The sequence below is a fragment of the Zootoca vivipara genome, chromosome 4 (genome assembly GCF_963506605.1).
Source record: "Zootoca vivipara chromosome 4, rZooViv1.1, whole genome shotgun sequence".
NCBI classification, from domain to species: domain Eukaryota; kingdom Metazoa; phylum Chordata; class Lepidosauria; order Squamata; family Lacertidae; genus Zootoca; species Zootoca vivipara.
The window spans coordinates 93,492,863-93,514,906 of record NC_083279.1 but is presented as its reverse complement, the minus strand read 5'-3'; the positions used below and the strand labels follow the sequence as shown (position 1 = coordinate 93,514,906).

General features: G+C 47.1%; 1 protein-coding gene across 1 annotated transcript in view; it reads right to left on the bottom strand.

Moving 5' to 3' along the window:
• Window positions 1-22,044, bottom strand: part of TENM4 (teneurin transmembrane protein 4) — a 1,459,233-nt gene that overhangs the window by 5,612 nt on the left and 1,431,577 nt on the right. Inside the window, exons 31-34 of the mRNA XM_060274010.1 lie at window positions 15,595-15,830; window positions 11,602-11,898; window positions 7,687-9,301; window positions 2,394-2,536 (exon numbers count right to left, since the gene is read on the bottom strand). Of these exons, the coding sequence (XP_060129993.1) occupies window positions 2,394-2,536; window positions 7,687-9,301; window positions 11,602-11,898; window positions 15,595-15,830 (2,291 nt within the window). The remainder of the gene's footprint in view (window positions 1-2,393; window positions 2,537-7,686; window positions 9,302-11,601; window positions 11,899-15,594; window positions 15,831-22,044) is intronic.

Here is a 22,044-nt window from a genome sequence, read left to right as displayed (position 1 = left end):
CCATTCTGGCTTCCGCAATCCCTTTTGCAGAATGGAACCAATTTCAGCCCAAACCCTGTGGAGTAGATACGGACAGGGCCGTCTTAAGCATATCTGCCGCCCTGGCGCTGTGGTGCGAAGATCCCTCCGGCGCCCCCGCCCCGTTCCCCAGCGCCCGCCGCCCCCTGGTGGCCTGGCGCCCTGGCACTCTGTGCCACCCAGCCTTGCCGTAGGGCCGGCCCTGGATACGGAAGGAAGGAAATGCCATGTCGCTCCTCCTGGGAGGCGAGCTACAGTCATATCATGGTTCACAGTGTAGGGAATTGTGGTTACATGTTCAATTCCCTCCTTCACCAAGAGAGCCTGCATTTCACGTGAGACAGTGGACATGTTCGAGAAATAGCTTGCCATGGTCAAGAACAAGTTCCAGAGACGGTAGCAGAAAAGAAGTATTCATTTCCTAATCAAAAGGCCTAGGAGCTAATTGAAGTTTCTGGATTTTTGAGATGGTGTAGCTTTTGATAGTGATTTAGGCCGAGGCATGCCTGTGCTAAATGAACATAATTTTGTGCACCGGAAGCAACGATTAATAGCACTTCTAGATGCAAAAGGAGCCCTGGATGCTGTAAAAAGCCCTCACACAGATCCTACTGTAATGACACAGGGAGGGTGCGTCCCCTGGGTGTGGGGGGCTGGAAGGCACAGCCACAACAGTTGCACACCGCTCTTTTAAGGATAGAGCACTGCTCAGTCTTTATGGCGCAAAATTGATCATTGCTACGGCCAGGAGTTAAGCGCAAGAGGTTGAAACGCTAGGGGCCTGCTTACTTGAACGATTTCCTCCTTCCATATATACCCAAATCAACCAGACATTGTGCATTCATGATGGTCTGTGTTCATGGCGATATTCAGGGTGGCTATTCGCGACCCCACTTTCAATACTGTTTGCGGCGGCAAAGGTTTACGGGTAGGTGTGGACCCCGTTTCCAACCAGTGTGCGTCTCGTAACTTCCTGCTGAAACCTTGTAACTTTTGACACCACCAGTACTCTGTTTTCGTCCTGCTTCTGTTGTGCAAGCGCACCCCTCCGATGCAGTAACACTGGATGTGTGGTTTGGTATAAATCACAAATGCGCTATTATTGTACCCATAACCATTTGCAAATGAGGTACAGGGGGTAGCGACTAGAGACAAAGTCTTTTTAGTGGTGGTGCCCATTTGTCGAATGCCCTCCCCAGAGTGGCTTACCTGTCACCTCTCAACATTTTGCATCCAATTATGGTCCTTTTAGTCCTGGGTGAGGATCATTTTAGCCTCCCAGGCTTTTCAATCTTAAAATCTGTTGGTGCTTTAAACATTATTTGCACTACTGTTGTTTGGTTTGCATTTTTCTTCTTTACGTTCCTAATTTTTTTTTTACTGTAAACTGTCCAGGGAACCTTGGCTATCAGGTGGTATATAAAATGTTGTAAATGCATAAATATGAATAAGGTTCTGTGCACCTGGAAGCAGTTATGTTTAGATCTGGAGAAGTGGTCCACTGGCTATTTACCCCACTGAACGGGAGGGTAAAGGTAAAGGGACCCCTGACCAGTCGTGACTGACTCTAGGGTTGCGGCGCTCATCTCGTGTTATTGGCCGAGGGAGCCGGCATACAGCTTCCAGGAATGTGGCCAGCATGACAAGGCCGCTTCTGCCGAACCAGAGCAGCACATGGAAACGCCGTTTACCTTCCCACTGTAGCGGTACCTATTTATCTACTTGCACTTTGACATGCTTTCGAACTGCTAGGTTGGCAGGAGCTGGGACTGAGCAACAGGAGCTCACCCCGTTGCGGGGATTCGAACCGCCGACCTTCTGATCGGCAAGCCCTAGGCTCTGTGGTTTAACCCACAGTGCCACCCGCGTCCCTGAACAGGAGGGTAGTTTGTGGAATTATTTAATGACTCCAATAGAGGACTTTCTAGAAACAGACAGTGGCCTGCTTCACACATCCCATTAAACCATAGTTAATGTTTACTGCTTGGCAGGTGGTTGGACTGGATGGCCCTTGTGGTCTCTTCCAAATCTATGATTCTATGATAGTGTAACGTGAATGAGTAGATTGCTGGTAGATTATGCTCAGAAATCCCCCCTTCACACCTGTAACAACGGAGAAGCTTTAGCTTGTCATGTTAAGACTTGGGGTTGCCTTCTTTCCAAACAAAACAACCAAGGCTTAATCTTGGCTTACTTCTCCTGGGTTGCTTTTGGGAAACAAGTCTATGACCCTGGTCCAAGCATCATGAAAAAACCAAGGCTTGTGGTTTGTAACTCAACGCATGGCTCAGCCGGGAGTCTCGGAGGAGCAACCCTGGGTCTTTTGAAAATTAAACTATGGCTTAATGTGACGTGTGAACAGTGAGGTAAATTACCTTGCTATTGTCCCATTCTTGAGTCTTCAGTTGGGTGTGGATGAGTTCATAGGACGGCTCTACAGCATCCACGTCTGGCTTAGGATATCCAGGGATGACGTTGTGCAGTTGAAACCCAAATGTGAGCAGCCAGCTGTTGACATCTGGGATGCGATAAACGAGAAACCAAAGGGTTAGTTTGTTCATTATACTTTATTGCCCATAGGCACCTGGAAAAGAAAGTCCGGTAACATGGAAAGACCTTCCACCCAAAGTATTGGAATAGTAAGGAATTGGCTATATTTCCTCATGCAATGAATGAGGTGTAAATCTGAATCTGCACATTTCCTAAGATGTCTATAGTGGCCACATCCCAGTAGTGATGTATGGAAGTGAGAGCTGGACCATAAAGAAGGCTGATCGCCGAAGAATTGATGCTTTTGAATTATGGTGCTGGAGGAGACTCTTGAGAGTCCCATGGACTGCAAGAAGATCAAACCTATCCATTCTTAAGGAAATGGGCCCTGAGTGCTCACTGGAAGGACAGATCATGAAGCTGAGGCTCCAATACTTTGGCCACCTCATGAGAAGAGAAGAATCCTTGGAAAAGACCCTGATGTTGGGAAAGATTGAGGGCACTAGGAGAAGGGGACGACAGAGGACGAGATGGTTGGACAGTGTTCTCGAAGCTACGAACATGAGTTTGACCAAACTGCGGGAGGCAGTGGAAGACAGGAGTGCCTGGCGTACTCTGGTCCATGGGGTCACGAAGAGTCGGACACGACTAAACGACTAAACAACAACAACAACAACAACAAAGTGGCCACATGGCAACTTGACTTTCTCCAGATTTTTGATTACATGAGTTGGCCAAATGGAAAACAAATAAACACCATGCAAGCATCCTGCTGGCTTGCTTCTCCTTGCTTTATTCTCAGAAGTCTGTGTTATCTGCTAAAGATTCAGCGGAGGGAAGATCCTTTGCTGGCCATGGAAAAAGCCTTCCTTCTGTGCCTTTGAAAATCTGACAGAGAAGAGGCAATGTTGCTTTTTTACTATTTATTTACCATTAAAATTAAAGCACTCTGCTCTCAAAAGCCATTCACTCTCTATATTAATAGCAGCAGCAACAACTTAATAGCAGTAGTTTCTTAAAAGCTTTGCGGTGTGATCTTTCTAAGTTAGGCAGAAATCAACCCTGCTTCTGAGCAGTAGAGATCTCAGGCTATTATAAAGGTAAAGGGACCCTTGACCATTAGGTCCAGTCGTGACCAACTCTGGGGTTGGTGCGCTCATCTCGCGTTATTGGCCAAGGGAGCCGGCGTGACAAAGCCGCTTCTGGCCAACCAGAGCAGTGCACAGAAATGTTGTTTACCTTCCCGCTGTCACGGTACCTATTTATCTACTTGCACTTTGATGTGTTTTCGAACTGCTAGGTTGGCAGGAGCAGGGACCGAGCAATGGGAGCTCACTCCGTCGTGGGGATTCAAACCGCCGACCTTCTGATCGGCAAGCCCACAGCGCCACTAGGAATAAGCCACTAGGAATAAGCCAGTGTCATTTATCGGAAGGGATAGAGGTCAGGAGGAGACTTTTTTTTAAAGATGTCCAAATGCTCAAAAGAGAAAAAGACAGCCAGGGCAACATCCAGCCATCACAATGCAGAAGCTTAGTCCTATCATTAAAATCAATGGAACCCCAATAGAATTTAGGGTCTGCCCATATCAATTTTTTGAAAAGAAGCAGCATTTATTTATCTGTTAAGTAAAAACAGTGCATTTCATATGACACTGGGTACATTTTGGCTTCCACTCAATTTGGTTCCCTATATGTCAGAATGAATTCATTTTGGGGGCAGAGTAAAGAACATGGCTGTTGGAAGCAGGGGTAATAGAAATGGCATCTCAAGCTGCTCCCTTCACACAAGCCAGTCACAAAAGCATTCCTTCTCCACTATAGGGGGGCTATGAACATAAACACCAATTAATCCTAGATAACCTTTGCCTGGTCTCCTTTAAGTGATCTTTTACAATGCTCACAGCAGAATCCCAACATAGGTTTAATCAGAAGTTCCCCTGCAATCAATCAAATCTTATCCACTATAAGAGATGGTTGGACAGTGTTCTCGAAGCTACGAACATGAGTTTGACCAAACTGCGGAAGGCAGTGCAAGACAGGAGTGCCTGGCGTGCTATGGTCCATGGGGTCACGAAGAGTTGGACATGACTAAATGACTAAACAACAACAACAATAAGTGTGTTTTGAATCACAGTCTTCATTTCGGACCCCCCCCCCCAATCCCCTCAACTTTAGGGATGGGAGAATCTATAAATTGTGGTTTCACCCAGTTTCTCAAATTTCCAATCTTATATTCAGTTCATATTTCTACAACAATTTGCAATTATTATTTTTAAGGGGTCCTCATGAAAATTCACCATCTAAGTGTGAATTTCTCTTAGCATTCCATGATTGTATGCAATTTAGTCTAATACATGTTTGTTGCAAGCAATTTTGTCTTGTAATGCATTTTTGGATGTTGTTTCCTTAACTATTTTATTATTGATTTTGTTAAGAAGCGCAAATGTAAAAAAGAAAGAAAGCAAAGAATACAAAATGTCAACCATAAAGCGTCACAGCCTGGAAGGACAAAAGTACAAAGATTCAGCGCAGCTCCAAAAGAATAAAGTATGAACTTGTGCAAAAATTCCCTATGCAAATAACAGAGATTTATAAAAACAAAAGCATTCTCCACCTGTGAGTGCCATCGTTATTGAAAATAAAGGTTCCGAGAAGGCTTAGATGAGCCAGACATTTGCGTATACCGGTCACACTGAGCTACCGTGGGCCTCAATATTCATATTAGAAATAAAATCATAACATATAGTAAAAATGCAAAACAAAAAACCCACCCCAAACCCTGGTCATTAGAGTTCTCTTAATCTCAGGGTTGTCGGTTTGAGCCTCACACTGGGAAAAAAGATTCCTGCATTGCAGGGGGCTGGACTAGAAAACCCTCGTGGGTCCCTTCCAGTTCTACAATTCTATGACAGAACAGGCCATTTCCTTGCTTCAAGTCCACCACACTCCTTGGCAGCAAGTTCCACTGTTGAACAGCTCTTACTGTCAGGAAGTTCTTCCTATTGTTTAGGTGGAATCTTCTTTCTTGTAGCTTGAATCCATTGCTCCGTTTCCACTTCTCTGGAGTCAGTCAGCCAGTTACAAATCCACTGAATGGATGTTGTTTCTGTCCAGGCTATGCTATTCCCCCCCCCATGCACACTTGCTCCCACCCGCAAATTACTTGCCCCAAATTTAATTCCGCAGCGACTCTGGTGGGAGTTTGGTCAAAGGCTGCCGTCTCTCTGCTCTGGCCTATATTTAAGGCACATGATACTCGTTTTTCCTCCATCCCTTAAGTAGCGCTTCTCATGGCTGAATTAACGCTTAATCGCATTGTTATTTTTAAAAGGCTTGATAAAAAGGTCATGATTAGAAAGGATTCAGCCGCTGCTCTCCTGGAGCGAGCCTCCTTAATGCAGTTTATTTAGATGCAATTTTGAATTTGGGCTGCCAGCTGATGCACACAAGGATACCTCTGTGCAACTGATAGGAAATTAGGAGAACATTAATCATCCTTTAATCTGCAGGAAGGGGATTATCGGGTCTGGCTGAGCCCCTTGCAAAACGGAGAGCTTTGCAACGGGGCTTCGCGAAACCCGACAATCGGCTGATTGTGAGGGCGTGAGGAGTCCCTTGCAAAATCCTTTGCAATACCTGTGTGGACAAGCAAGGGTCAATTGACCCCTGGCCACTTGCCAAACTGGCCTTCAAGACCAGATCCAGCCCCTTCCATGTGAAGGACTAAAAAGGGGGAGAGGGACCCTTTTTTGCACTTAAACTACTGGAGAGGGTTTTTGATACAACCGAGCCAAAGAAAGTCTAGTGTCTATTCTGTCCACTCCGGCAACCTCTAGGTTAGATTACTGCAGCGAGTTATATGCGGGGGCTGCCCTTGAAGATGGCTCAGTAACTGCAAAAATTGGCAGGCAGATTGTCGAACAACACAATACGGCCTGAACATATAACACCAGTTTGGGAACAACTGCACTGGCCTCCAATGAGCTTCCGGGCTCGCATCGAGGTGCTTGTTTTGAACGATAAAGCTGTATGTGGTTCAGGACCCCAACACTTCAAGGAAGGACCACCTCTCCCTACTTGAACACGGACCCTGCCTTCATCATCCGTGTGCCCCCTTGGAGGGAGATGAGGACTCATAATCTTGTTCCAGTGGGCCTTGTGGGCATTTCCCTTATGCCATGAGTAGGACTGTTCCCAAGCCAACCTCTGTCAGACCCCTGCCTGAAACTTGAGAGAGCTGCAGTCAAGTAGAGATGATTCTGAGCTACACTGGCCAATTTTTAATAAAATTATTAAGTTGTTTATGATGAACAGGCATCTTGTCCAGCATCTGTCCACTTCCAGCTCACCTAAGTCAGGTCTATTTCGTTTTTGGAAATGAGGTCTGCTTGTGCAATGGGACTTCCCCCATCTCCTCCCTCTGTGTGCCCTGTGCACCCCCTAAATCGGCTCTGGAGAACTGGGAGAAGCCCCAGATCAGGTTTAGGGGGCACGGGAGAGGAGATATGCATGTACTAAACTTAGTGCTACACCTTTGATTCCCCTTCCATCCTCAGTCCTTACACCTTGAATGTTTTTGGGTGTGACAGAGATCTGTAGTCCTTTATAGTGTTTTCTGCTATAAACCAGTTTACACAAGTTTGCTGAGTGTTTAAATCAAAGGTTTCCACCTACCTAACTGACCAGAGAGAATAAAAACGTTTGCATGAATCAATGTACCTCATTATACGGAAGTTTTTAATGTTCAATATTTTACTGTGTTTTTAATATTTTGTTGGGAGCCCCCCAAAGCGCCTGGGGCAACCCGGTCAGATGGGCAGCATATAAATAATAAAATTTTTATTGTTGTTGTTGTTGTTGTTGTTATTATTAATTTGCTTTAGTTACTCTTCCTTAGCAATCTAAAGAAACATTGCTTCCTTTCTAACTGGCTGCCATGCAGCAGTTGAAACAAAACAAGTACGGTGAGAGATTCAGCTTTTAACTCCAAATTATAGAACCATATATTAGCTGCTCTTCCCAATGAATGAAAAATAATAATTCGAGAGAAACTGAAAATACCTGGGTGCAGATTTTAAAACTGGCATTGTTTTAAAGAGACACATAGACAAATACGGTGCAACTGAGCTGTCTGGTGGACTCGAGGCCAGCTGGGCTGGCCAAAAATGACCTTTACCTGTCATGTAGCACTTGATATCCTGAGAGTTACTGATAGGATTGTTATTCTTGAACATGTAGAGACTGAAAGGCATTATATTGCTGCTGCTGAGACGTTTCCAAATGTCGTGGTCTGGGCTGGTCCACCGGCCGGCGAGCACATCATAGTCTCTCTTCCCCATGTGTATCAGTTTGGTGAGGGGATCGTAGAGGCCTCCATGGTAGCCAATGATGATCTGGAAGTTTGGGTTGGTGTCGATGTAGATCTCCCCATAAGCCGTGTACAGGATCTGCTTGATCATGAGGCCTGTCCCGCTGAAGACGGCCAGAGGAGTCCCGATGTTGTCGCAAGCAATGTAGAACTCGTCCCCGCTGCTGAGCTCCATGGCAAAGAGGTGGCCCTGCAGGTCGTAATAGAGGGACGTTATCTCAGAGCTGGAGTGGTTGTACAGGTGGGTGACTTTGGTGGGGTTGGTGAGATCCGCGTAGAAAAACTGCAGGTGGTGGCCGTGGGCCGTTTTGCTGGAGACCCTCCTCCCAAGTCCGTCATAGCGGTACTTCACGCTCCAGCCGCTGGCTTTGTTGTACGCCTTGATGAGAAGCCCCGCGGAGTTGTACTCAAAAACATCGTTCCCTCTTTGCTTCAAGAAGCCATCTTCGTCCATCTTATACTGCACGTCCCCCAGCCTCGTGATCCTATCCCTAAGGTCGTACCTTAGAGGCGTGAGGCGGGCGCTGTTGCCAGGGCTCAGCAAATGGAGATTCCCGTTCAGGTCGTAGCTGTACCGCCAGAGCGGTTTCTCGTTGATCGACACGGTCTGCAGCTGCCCGTCAGCATCGTACTCGTAAGAATACCTTGTCGTGTTTGCGTACGGGCCAACCTTCAGCTCCTTCTTCACCACCCTCCCCATGTTGTCGTACTGCACCGTCATCCAGTACATAAGGGACCTGAATATCTCGTACTGCACTTCCTTCATCCTGCCGTAAGCGTCAAAGTGTTTCGTGTGAGTCATGACGGCGGTGGTGATGATCTGGTTGATGTCGTAGTAGATGACCCCGAACTTGCCGAACTGCTCCGTCTTGCCCGACACATCATCGTACCGGTAGAGGTCGATGGGCAATGGTGTCTCGTTGATCACCGCTTGCATGCTAGTCACCCGGAAGCTGTTGTCGTAGTTGTAATCGAAGCGGGCGTTCACCATGCCTTCCTCTGTGAAGCGGAAGATCTGCCGGTCGATGAGCGGCCCGATCTGCCGGTACCGGATGGTGCAGGTGAACCCTTCGTTTTGCAGGTTTATGGTCTTCAGCATGCCGGCGGTTTCGTCGTAAGTGAAGCTGATCTTGGTGGTGTCATAGAGCATTTCGGCCAGCTTGGACAGCTTGCCGTACTTGTAGATGACCCGCCTCCCCGTCCCCAGATGATAGGTGTGGAGAAGCTGCCGCTCCTCGTTGAAGTCCTGAACGACTGAGGCGTTTCCCTCGGGGGGCCTGTAAATGTTCCGGTAGTAGCCAATGGAGCGGATCGTTTCAAAGGTCTGCCGGGCTACGTTGGGCATGGTCACCGACGACAAGCGGTCGTTCTTATCGAACTCGAAAATGTACTGCCGCTGGCTGTGGAGAAGCAGCACCATGGACTGTAACCAGGAGAGAAAACAGTTATTATCCTTCTTTTTATAGCCGTTGGAAATCTGAACTTTCTCAAGCAAGGAAATTCTTTAGGGCACCGGGGGACATTCAGTGTAGCGCTATGGCAATTACTCCATCAGCTCAAGCATTTTAGCTTGGCAGATAGAATGACCCCCCCACTCCCCATGTGTACTAATATTTTGGGTTTGTGTGTCCCTGTGTAGAATTCTGCTAGCAGCTTACCTTCCAAGTCCCGGACTGCAGAATCCGGGACTGGCAGCCGTGTGACACCGGAAGTTGTGCCGACGTAACTTCTGGTGTCGCTTTGCCCTTCTATGGGCACCAAAAGTGGCCGCCGCCGGCTTCGAAAGTCGCTTGTACGCATGTCAGGAAGTGCGTCGACGCAACTTCCGGTGTCGCTCCGCCCATCTATGGGCACCAAAATGGCCACCGCCGACACCGGAATTCGCGTCTATGCACTTCCGGACATGCGTAGATGTGACTTTTGAAGCCGGCGGCGGCCATTTTTTGTGCCCATAGAAGGGCAAATCGGGGGGGAAAAAGGCTGCCGGCAGGAGAAAATAACGGAGAAAAACAGGAGACGAAGTGATACGGGGGGCCACCGGGAAAATTCGGGGTTTTCCTGGAGAAAACGGGGTACTTGGCAGCTATGGCTAGCAGGATCTGGTCCATTATTTTAATTAATATTTGCAATTCCGCCTCTTTTAGAAAAAGTGCCCCCTCCCCCTGAAATTTCTGTAATCAGGACAGAGGAAGTACACTTGGAAAACTGAAACATCGGAAAACGCCTTGTAGTCTCCTATTCTGTGGTACTGATAGCTTACTTCCTCCTGGCGCCCATATAATAAAAATGTCAGTGGATGTCAGGGACTGGCTATATGATGAGGAGTGATGGGAAGTGCCAGCTGGAGAAGGAGGGCTCAGAGCCTGGGGGTTGGTGGTGGGATGCAGAGGAGAGGTCAGAAGGGGAAGATTAGGAAGAGGTGCTGGATACCGAACAGACAACAGGGTTTAGTGAGCAGGAGGAACCTGTGACAGGGAGCAGTTCAGACTCTGGGGCTGAAGCAGAGGAAGGGGGCGGGGCCAAGGAGTCTCCCTCTCTGGCTGCAACAAGCTCTCTCTCCTCCCCCCCGTCTCCAAGAATGCGCAGGATAATGAGGAGAGCGGAACAGAGGCCAGAGGTGTGCAGACACCATTTGAGACTGCTTGGGAAACATCTGGGAAAGGAGGAGCCTTAGGAGGGGTGGAAGGCAAAAAGCCTGCAGTCCTGGCAACTGCTCTATGTGGGTAAGACCTCCTGGGAAGGGTTGCTGAGTTGTATGCCGTTTCCTTGAACAAAGAAGACACGGACATCAAACTCTGCTTCTTTGTGCTGACCTGCACCTGACTCCGGCCCTGACAGAGGAGCAATAGATAGCTCCAGTTTCCAGAGGGGTAGCTGTGTTTGTCAGCAAAACCGGTAGCGTGCCTTGTGGTGCCTTAAAGAACAACGACTATATCCAATGTAGCACTAAGTAATTCATTAGTGCAATGATTTACTGCTGCGTAATGGAGCTGCTTCCCCCATTCTCTTCTCTCTCTGTGCGCACCGAGTGCCCTCCCCAAATCTGCTCCAGGGGGGTGCACAGGGTGGGGCAAGGAGAGACAGGGAAAATTCTGTTGCACAACTATAAATCCTTGGATTAGCTGGATACCATAGCAACAAATTAATTATGGCATAAGCATTCATGGACTGGAGTCCACTATCATCTGACGAAGTGGGCTCTAGTCCACGAAAACTTATGCCATAATTAATTTTTCAGTCCTTAAGGAGCCACAAGACTCTCTTGTTGATAGAGATCCAGTTTCTGAAACAATCAAAATCCCGTTAAACTCCACTGCTGAATGCTAAACAGCCCAGAATTCTGTGAGAAGAGGGAATTGCTATGCTCAGAATTAAGAATAATGTGGATTTACTTGTCGACAAAGCAGGCTGATGTATTCTTGGCTTGTGTGGAATATGGGAGTGGTGCTGTTGCGACCACCTCCAGAATCCCCAAAACTACGCTCCTTAAGGCTGAATTTCAGGGTCACATATATGAGCTGTTAGAATTTTTAAATGGGTGTAAAAATGAGGAATAGGAGAAAATATAAATCAAGGGATGTGGCATTCAAAGCACCTTTAGCGGAGATTCCTGCATTGCAGGGGGTTGGACTAGATGACTCTTGGGGTCCCTTCCAACTCTACGATTCTATGACTCTATGCAGGCTACAAATTTAGCAGCATCTTTTTACAGGCGGTCCTCACCTTCTCCAAGTACGTGTAGCTCCAAGATTTGCCATCGGCAAAGATTCTGGACGTAATCCTGCCGGACTGGTCGTATTCCATCCTTTCCGACATGGTTCCCCTTTGGATCCCAGCAATATGTCCTCCCGAGGAGTAAGTTACGTTGACCCCGTTCAACCTGCTGCTAGGAGACCAAAGAGTGGGCCGTCCGGCTTGGTCATAAAGAATCCGCAGGGTGAACTTGCGGTGGTCGTCGTAGATCTTCTCTGTCCTCGTCACACGGTCAAAGTCCAACGACAGCAAGTTCCTGTTGTGAACCTGCAGCAGAGAAAGGGGAAGGGGTTAAGCACCAGAACTCTAAGGGGTCTCTGACCTAACTTAGTCATGTTCACCAATTTCAATGGCTCTGCTCCTGAGTAACATTGAGTTGCCGGCCACCCGTAACAAGAGAACAGGAAGGACAATAAAACAAATCTTCACGCAGTTCAGTTGCTGAATAGAGGAATTAAGGCCGCAATCCTATACAGCAGCCTTACTCAAGTTGGGAGCCTTCCAGATGTTTTGAACTATAACTCCCACCAGCTCCCATCATTCATGACAATAGGCTGTGCTGGCATGATGGGAGTGGTATTCCAAAACATCTGGGTGTGTGTGCATAAGTTTGGGAAAGGCTGCTATACATACTTACCTGGGAGTAGGCAATACTGAACTCAGTGGTTAATCCCACTCTCGTATCATAAAATTAGAGAGTTGGAAGGAACCATAAGGATCATCTAATCTAATCCCCTGCAACAAAGGAATCATTTTGCCCAATGTAGGGCTTGAACCCTGGGATTAAGAGCCTCATGCTCTGTCCTCAACCACTTCTTTGTCAAAATGAACAACTCACCCATAGCTGCGTTTCGGTTAAAAACAACAACAACAACCCACTTTTTGGAGATCCACCAGCTCAGGTATATGAATGAATGAATGGTTATGAAGGAATCACAAATCTCTCAGTGCAAATGTGGTTTAGCCCCAAAGACATTTCAATGTAGGAATTCAGCTGGCAGTCGACAGAACTGTTTGCAGACATCTTTGTCACGCTGAATTGGTCTGCCTACGGGCCTGAAGCCTGTAGATCACATCCTTGGGGATCCTTGTCCATTCTGTGGACAAGACCAAGCCAGGGGAGACGTCGCTGGGATAGGAGTGAGAACATGGTAGGAATGTGGGCTTGGGACAGAATTCTACCCTGCTACGTTCAGCTAGGCATTTGATGGCTGAAACATGCCATTGCTAGTAATCTTGCAATTATAAGGTGTGTGAGGGTGTGGTTGCTTTTAATTTCCCCAAGATTATTTTATATTTTATTGCTGCGACACTTACGTGTTTGCTACCCTGGGCTCCCTTGGAAAGGAAGGGAAGGATATAAGTTTGATAAATAAATGTCCCTTTGTAATAAGAGCTTATATCCCGGGCATAATGAGTCACAACTACAAGGCAAAATCATATGACCGCTGTGGATATTTCAGCACCAAATAAGTGGTGTGTAGCAAGCTGTCTGCAGCGTGACTGTACACCGTGTGAAAGGTTGTAGGGGCAAGGTTAGGACACTCTACTTAGCCAAGCCGCAGCTTAACGGTTGGCAAGGTAATCTCCGTAGTGCAGCTGGGAGCTATGGTGCAATCTGTCATTGTGACAACCACCTTTGCTGCCTCCCCGCTAGAATCCCAAAGACAGACCTCCCGTTTTAAGCATGTCCCAGATTAAATAACCAAAGTGAATGTATCAGATTGCGAAGACACCACCTGCGCAACCTAAGCGACGGGCCGTTTTTGCGCCGCTATTTGCGGAAGTTTGCATTTGTGCAAAGGTTGTGGCATTATCCGGAGTGGTGTGGCATAGCAAGCGTTTTCGATCCAAGGGGGATGGTGTGACTGCTGGCTATGGATTTTTAACACTGCTGAAGAGCAGGGGCGATCAATCTGTAATAGCCACAGGAACAATTAAGAGGTCTAGAATGTTACGGCAGCTAGAGGGCCATTGAAAGGTGCTGTAAGAGGCTGCAGACACTGAAAACCAGAAGGATGGAGTCCTTGAACAAGGCACAAAGTGCAAACTTTGCTGGGGTGTCTCCTTTTGTGTGTCTCCAAGGGTTATCCTTGTCCTAATGATCCAGTCTGTCCAAGTAAGATGCCCTATTTGGACACAAACATCTTATGGATGCTCAGTAATGTATTTCGAGGGCAAATGGTACCCAGGGAAGGCAATACAGATTACTCCCCAGTCCACAGATGTGGCAGATCTTGGTGGTTTTCTTTGGCTCAACCGCATTCCCCAGTGGTTATGTGGACTGATTTATGGTCCCTTGCAGCTCAGATGTCAAAAACCAAGGGATGGGTGTGAATAATCAGTGTGGAGCAACTTGAATAAATTATTGGGGGGCGGGGGGCGGAGGTTTCCAGGTAAGCCCTGCTCCACATAATTGATCACATGACACGGCACATGCACACCTTTGGATGGCCTTAGGGGGGGCCTGGCCCCCTTCAATATTTTATGGGGGGGTGAAGGGACCTCAGACCCCAGGAGATGGGTCCTATGGTGTGGAGTTAAGGCAGTCAGCCTATGAGTTGGGAGAGACCAAGTTCATATTCCCACTTGACCCATGAAGCTCACTGGGTGACCTTGGGCCAGTGCAGGGCCGGATTTAGGTTTGATGAGGCCCTAAGTTACTGAAGGTAATGGGGCCCTTTATATGTCCAGCTGTCCTTGGTCAACAACAAATGGTCGCTGTTTTTTGTGTTGAATAGATACTATATAGTAATTTATGGACCTAATAGGTTTCTAAAGTCATTTGCACATAACAAAATATGTATTTTATCAAAGCAATTGATATAGAAATGAGCCAACCAGTGTTATTTTACAGAGCAGGCTAGCAGGCGGGGCCCATTACTTACATCATAGGAGCCTACACAACACAAAACACAGTTGTTGTATGTAGGTTTTATTTTATTTGCTGTTTTATCTTATATTTTGGAAATGTACATCCAGTTTTTTCCCCCTTAATTTTTTTTTGGAGGCCTCCAATGCAACGGGACCCTAAGCTATAGCTTATATGTAAATCTGGCACTGGGCCAGTCGCACTGCCTCTCAACCTAACCTACCTTAAGGGGTTGTTGCGTGGGGACTAAAGGGGGAAAAGATTTATAATGAGTTGAAAAAGTGCTGAAAAACACTTTTATTAAGAAACCAGAATCCTTTCTATTGGGCATAATAGGAAAAGAATTGCCTATGAAAGATGTAAATTTGTTCTTATACGCCACAACTGCAGCCAGAATATTATTAGCAAAGTATTGGAAGACACAGAAGATACCTACAGTGGAAGAATGGCAAATGAAGATGTTGGATTATATGGAACTTGCTGACCTGACCGGAAGACTACGCGACTGGGGAGAAGAGAAGGTGGAAGAGGAATGGAAGAAATTTAGAATTTATTATAAAAAATATTGTAGAATTGATGTATGAGGAGAATTATAAGCAATTGTGAAGTTGCAGGTTTAGAAATTAAGTGAGATATAATTGAAAATAGGTTAGAATATTATAATGAGACTTTGCAAAATTGAGAAAAGGACATTGTAATTAGATTTGGATAATAATAATAGAATGTGCCAAGAATGATATGCAATGAACCGTTAGAAGGGGGACCCGGGGAAGTTCCCTACTAAAATGAGAAAAAATGGAATGTATATGTTCTTGTTTTTTTTTTTTTTGGAATAAGGATGTTATAACAATGTACAATTATATGGACGTTATTTCTTTCTTTTTATAAAATTTAATAAAAATTATATATAAAAAAATAAAGGGGGAAAGGGCGAACTACGATATGTATGCATGCCACTTTGAGCTTATCGGGATGGAAACGCAACAAATAAATGAGCATCAATACCGTCACCAATACCAGTTTCTTATTCCGCATGGTGGCAAAGGTGATGTTGGGGATTGAACCTACAATGCGCAGCTTTTTCCACTCACCCTCAACCTGCGCCCGAAGACGGTGACCTGGCCCCTGGCCTGCTCTTTGCGCTGCCTCCACTCAACCAGGTTGAGACCATTGTCAATGGGGAGGGTTACATTCCTCTTCCCCACCGTAGGGTTAACTGTGCCAGCCAGAAGATGAGGCTCAGTCTGCAGGGCCACCTCCATGCCGTTAGCCAGGATGAGCCGCAGGGAGCCATCTGCACCGATGTAATAGCTGTTTCGCACCTGATCTGTAAGAAAGAGGATTGAGGGGGGGGGAGAGTGATCCAGAGGGCTGAAACTCAGCAGCTGAAGTCATGTAAATGAGATGCAGAATGGGTTAAACCAGGGAAGAAGAATTGGGCTGTAGGCTCAGTGGCAGAGCAGCTGCTATTCTGCTTTAATCCCTAGCATCTCAAGGTTGGGTTGGGAAGAAACCTCCACCTGAGACTTTGGAGAGCTGATGCCTGTCAGTCTAGACCAGGGTTTCCCAAACGTGGGTCTCCAGTTGTCGGACCGCCATCACATCTAGCTAGCCATCTCTAGATGAACCATATCCTTGACTCGGTATAAGATATTGTTACAAATGTTGAGTTTGGATTTGATATCCCGCTTTATATCACTACCCGAAGGAGTCTCAAAGTGGCTAACGTTTTCCTTTCCCTTCCTCCCCCACAACAAACACTCTGTGAGGTGAGTGGGGCTGAGAGACTTCAAAGAAGTGTGACTAGCCCAAGGTCACCCAGCAGCTGCATGTGGAGGAGCGCAGACGCGAACCTGGTTCCCCAGATTATGAGTCTACCGCTCTTAAGCACTACCCCACACTGGCTCTCCACACTGGGTGCTTCCCTCTTTCTCTCTGCTGAGCAGTGGCAAGAGCACATGGGCATTCACCCAAGTTCTGTGTTCGTTTGGAGAACTGCAGACACAGCAGAAACTGTCATTGCTTTAAGAAATATGCTTTGTTCACCTATTTGCACCTTCAGTCTGCATGGAGGGGGTCCAGATCTTACAGCATGGTCATTTCAAGAGTGAAAGGCATCTCTCCCAGCCAGCCTTCAGCCAGCCTGCCCAAGATTAATCTAAGTCTTCCTTCCTTCTTCTTCTTCTTCCCAGTAAATGTAAAGGGTAAAGGGACCCCTGACCATTAGGTCCAGTCGTGACTGACTCTGGGGTTGCGCGCTCATCTAGCATTATTGGCCGAGGGAGCCGGCGTATAGCTTCCAGGTCATGTGGCCAGCATGACAAAGCCGCTTCTGAGCGAACCAGAGCAGCACATGGAAACGCCGTTTACCTTCCCGCTGTAGCGGTTCCTATTTTTCTACTTGCATTTTGATGTGCTTTCGAACTGCTAGGTTGGCAGGAGCTGGGACCAAGCAACGGGAGCTCACCCCGTCACAGGGATTCGAACCGCCGACCTTCTGATCAGCAAGCCCTAGGCTCAGTGGTTTAACCCACAGCACCACATGGGTCTGTTACCCCAGTACACCTGCGTCTTCTTCCCAGTACCCCTTCCTAAAAATTCTCTTTCTCTGTCACCTTATACCCAGTTACCCTGGCAACCTTCCAAACACCCAGTCTCTGTTTACACCTCAGGGCAAAAGAGCAGGACACTTCTTTTGCCTTGCCAATGGCTCTCAATGGCCCCATATTGTTTCTTACTGGACCCTAGTCTTGGCCAGGTCAGTTTGCATAGGCTAGCTCAGGAATTCCTGTGCAGCTTGTATTCCCCCCTTCACTTCCCCAATAATCAAAACCCTACCATTTCTTAATTATTTCTAGGGTTCTGTGACAGTATTTTCCTATGTTGCTTTTTCATTATTAGAATCAATATGATAGAATTATTTAGCGCCCAAACAATTGCTAGTTTCAGGTTATATGAATACAGTGGTATTCAAATTGCTTTTAAAACTGTTAGAATTGTCTCATGAGTTATTTATTACCGCTCTTGTGCCTTTAACAAGCTGTAAAACAGGCAGAAATTCAGTAGGTGAAGCTATACTTTTCTTCATTTTAGAAGGAGCTTGCCTTGTTAAAATCTCAACCTCTCATGTTGCTGTTAAAAAGCCCAAGGTCTCACTGCCAGTTCACATGCGTTTATGTGGAAATAATATATGTGCTTTGCCCCAATATGCATCGTTTTGCACTTTTCTTTTCTACATTGCATGGCATTTGTGATTTTTCCAGGTGAAACTACAGGGTTTGCCTTGCCCAGTTGCCCAACCCACCCCGCTCTCCAGTCCTGGAGCTGGTGCTGATTTAGAATGATGTACCTTTATAGCTGTGCCGAGCTGCCGAACACTGAGATGCTTGACCACAAGACAATTATTAGACCCTCACCCCCAGATGCATAAATCTCAGCAAATCAATTAATTCCCCGAAGAGCCCCGAGCAGCAGCTACTGTGGCTTAATTAGACTCATGAGGAGGCGCTAAATTCCCTTCCCAGCGTTTGCCAGACATCTGAACGCTTCTAAAATCCGGCTGGTCCAATTAGAAGTGGGCTTGATTTGTCTACATGACAGGGAAACATATGGGGCTGTAATATAATCTGGAAAGGGCAGGTAACATTTCCATCCCCTTTGCCAGGTATAACCAGTGTGGTCCCTTTCAGATTGTTGCTCCTGGACTCCCAACTCCCATCAACCTTGACCCCTGACCCCTGACGGCTGGGGCTGATGGGATGGGAAGTCCCAGCAAGATCTGGAGGGCCATGCATTCCTCTTCTGTCTGGATCACAGCCCTAGCAAAAATCTATTTACAGTGGTACCTTGGTTTACGAACTTAATCCGTTTCGGAAGTCTGTTCTTGAACTGAAACCGTTCTTAAACCGAGGTGCGCTTTCCCTAATGAGTCCTCCCAGCGCCAGTGCCCTTCCACCATTCGGATTCCGTTCTTCATTCTCAAACAGGGACTATTTCTGGTTTTGCGGAGTTTGTAAACTGAATCAGTTCTCAAACAGGACTGTTCTTAAACCGAGGTACCACTGTATGAAAGGTAAAGGGACCCCTGACCATTAGGTCCAGTCGTGACCGACTCTGGGGTTGCGCGCTCATCTCGCATTAATGGCCGAGGGAGCCGGCGTATAGCTTCCAGGTTATGTGGCCAGCATGACAAAGCCACTTCTGGCAAACCAGAGCAGCGCACGGAAACGCCGTTTACCTTCCCACTGTAGCGGTTCCTATTTATCTACTTGCATTTTGACGTGCTTTCGAACTGCTAGGTTGGCAGGAGCTGGGACCAAGCAACGGGAGCTCACCCCATCGCGGGGATTCGAACCGCCGACCTTCTGATCAGCAAGCCCTAGGCTCAGTGGTTTAACCCACAGAGCCACCTGGGTCCCACCACTGTATTACGCACAGAATAAATGAGAATGTAATTTTAATGTGGTTTTCCTTGGTGCAGAGCTGGGCTGTTCGTTTTGCATGAAGTTGTCCCAACCCCATTCCCTGTCCCCGATGACGATCTCCATGCTATGATAACAGCAGCAAGGACACTGGAAGACCTATGTCTTGTGAGAAGAGCATGCGAGCAAGGGAGCAGGCTGAACCCCCAACAGAAAACAGCTGCAGTACCACGACAGGCCTGGCAAGGGCTCTGCTTCTTAATTAGGGGCGAGTGTGCGCCAATCAGCAAAGGAAAGCACTAGAAGGCGCCAGGATATGGGGGTCTCATGGTGCTGGGATTACCACGATGAGGTCTGTTTCCTGCTGCATAATCCAGTCTGTGCCGCTCAGCCCTTCCCAGCCCTTGCCAATAGCTCCAGAGCGAGATGACGATTCGTTATCTGAACGCGTTTGTGTTAATGGCCTGACTTATCTCCGAGACTCTGGGGAAGTTACAGAAATAGTTTCGGCTTTACATTAATGCTCACCCCAGCCCCCGAAAAGGGATTCATACCAGACCTTGAAACTATCTCATAATTGTAGGATGGAGGAGGTGGGGGGCTTTCCCCCCTATCCACCGGCACACCCTAGAAAATTGCACACAGTTTTATTCTCGCTTTCCCTTTCGCAATTTTGGTTCACGTTCCTTTTGGTCAGGGGTCAGCAAACTTTTTCAGCAGGGGGCCAGTCCACTGTCCCTCAGACCTTGTGGGGGGCCAGACTATATTTTGAAAATATAAATGAATGAATTCCTATGCCCCACAAATAACCCAGAGATGCATTTTAAATAAAAGCACACATTCTACTCATGTAAAAACACGCAGATTCCCGGATCGTCCGCAGGCCGGATTTAGGAGGTGATTGGGCCGGATCCAGCCCCCGGGCCTTCCTTAGTTTGCCAACCATGCTTTTGGTGCTCGTAGCTGAGCACCCCAGCTTGAAATTTGGCAAGTAGAATTGCAGGTGGGCACAGTCGGATACAAATGGGCTCCCTTGCCCAATTGATCACTGCACTCTGCACAAAAGGGCTCCTGCTGATATCATCTTATCAGGAGGTCTGTGGCACCTTCCCCTTGGAATTCCCTCTCATTACATATTGAAGAGGAGCTGCCTTTGTTGTCTTTTCAGTGCCTATTGAGACCTCCCTCTTCCAACAAGAGGCACTCTGTATCCCAGCCTGCACTTTGCTCGATCTACTTTTAACTGCTTTTGTACATAGAATTATTTTCAAATATTTTATATGTGGAACTGTTTTTACACTTTCCTTGGTTGTTGTTGTTGTTTGGTTGCAACTGTTGTTTTTGGCATCTGTCTGTCTCATACCCTCCAACATCTCTCCAATGAAAACAGAGATGTCCGATTCAATAATAAGGGACGCGGGTGGCGCTGTGGTCTAAAGCACTGAGCCTCTTGGGCTTGCCAATCAGAAGGTCGGCGGTTTGAATCCCTGCGACGGGGTGAGCTCCCGTTGCTCGGTCCCAGCTCCTGCCAACCTAGCAGTTTGAAAGCACATCAAAGTGCAAGTAGATAAATAGGTACCACTGTGGCGGGAAGGTAAACGGTGTTTCTGTGTGCTGCTGTGGTTTCAGTGTTCCATTGCGCCAGAAGTGGTTTAGTCATGCTGGCCACATGATCTGGAAAAAAATGTCTGTGGACAAACGCCGACTCCCTTGGCCTGTAAAGCGAGATGAGCACCACAACCCCAGAGTCGTCTGCGACTGGACTTTACTGTCAGGGGTCCTTTACCTTTGCCTTTTTATTCAATAATAATAATAATAATAATAATAATAATAATAAATAAATAAATAATATTTATACCCTGCCCATCTGAATGGGTTGCCCAAGCCTTCTCTGTGTGGCTTCCAACATACAGTGGTGCCTCGCTAGACGAATTTAATTCGTTCCACGGGTCTTTTCTTATAACGAAAAATTCGTCTAGCGAATCCCATAGGAATGCATTGAATTTTTTTTATTTTTTATTTGCCCATAGGAACGCATTAATTGAATTTCAATGCATTCCTATGGGAAACCGCGATTCGCTAGATGAATTTTTCGCAAAACAAATTCGTCTAGCGAGGCAACCTCCACTCGAAAAATCCTTTCGTTAAGCGAAAATTTCGTTAAGCAGGGCATTCGTTAAGCGAGGCACCACTGTATGTTGGAAGCCACACAGAGTTGGAAGCCACACAGAGCCACACAATAAAACATTGAACATAAAAAAACTTCCCTATACAGGGCTGCCTTCAGATGTCTTCTAAAGGTTGTATTGTTACTTATCCCCTTGGCTCGGGGGTTGGATAGCTCCATACCCTTCAATATTTCTCTGATGGAAATAGGGACGTCCTAAGGAAAAGCAGGGGGACCCAGGTGGCGCTGTGGTTAAACCACTGAGCCTAGGGCTTGCTGATCAGAAGGTCGGCGGTTCAAATCCCTGTGACGGGGTGAGCTCCCGTTGCTTGGTCCCAGCTCCTGCCAACCTAGCAGTTCGAAAGCGTGTCAAAATGCAAGTAGATAAATAGGAACCGCTACAGCGGGAAGGTAAACGGCGTTTCCGTGTGCTGCTCTGGTTTGCCAGAAGCGGCTTTGTCATGCTGGCCACATGACCTGGAAGCTATACGCCGGCTCCCTCGGCCAATAATGCGAGATGAGCGCGCAACCCCAGAGTCGGTCACGACTGGACCTAATGGTCAGGGGTCCCTTTACCTTTTAAGGAAAAGCAGGGCATTCCGGGATCAAATTGGAAAACAGGATGGCTTCTGTAAATCCAAGCCTGTCCCCAGAAAATAGGGATACTTGGAAGGTCTGCAGAGTCAGAGACAATGGAAGAATCCACCTTCAGGGGTGTTGGGAGAGTTACAGCACGTGCTGCGGCTGTAGAGGCTGATGAAGGAGAGGCATATTTTGTTGCAGTTGGAGCACATGAAGGCATCCGGTTGCGCAGATGCAAGTGTACCATAGCGATGATAATAGTACGTTTTATTGCTGAAACCTGGCTTGGGACCTTTAGGTAAAGGGCAGGGCTGAAGGAGAACAAAAGCAAGCAAACAAAAAACCCGGACAAAGCCCCTTCAGCAGATCTG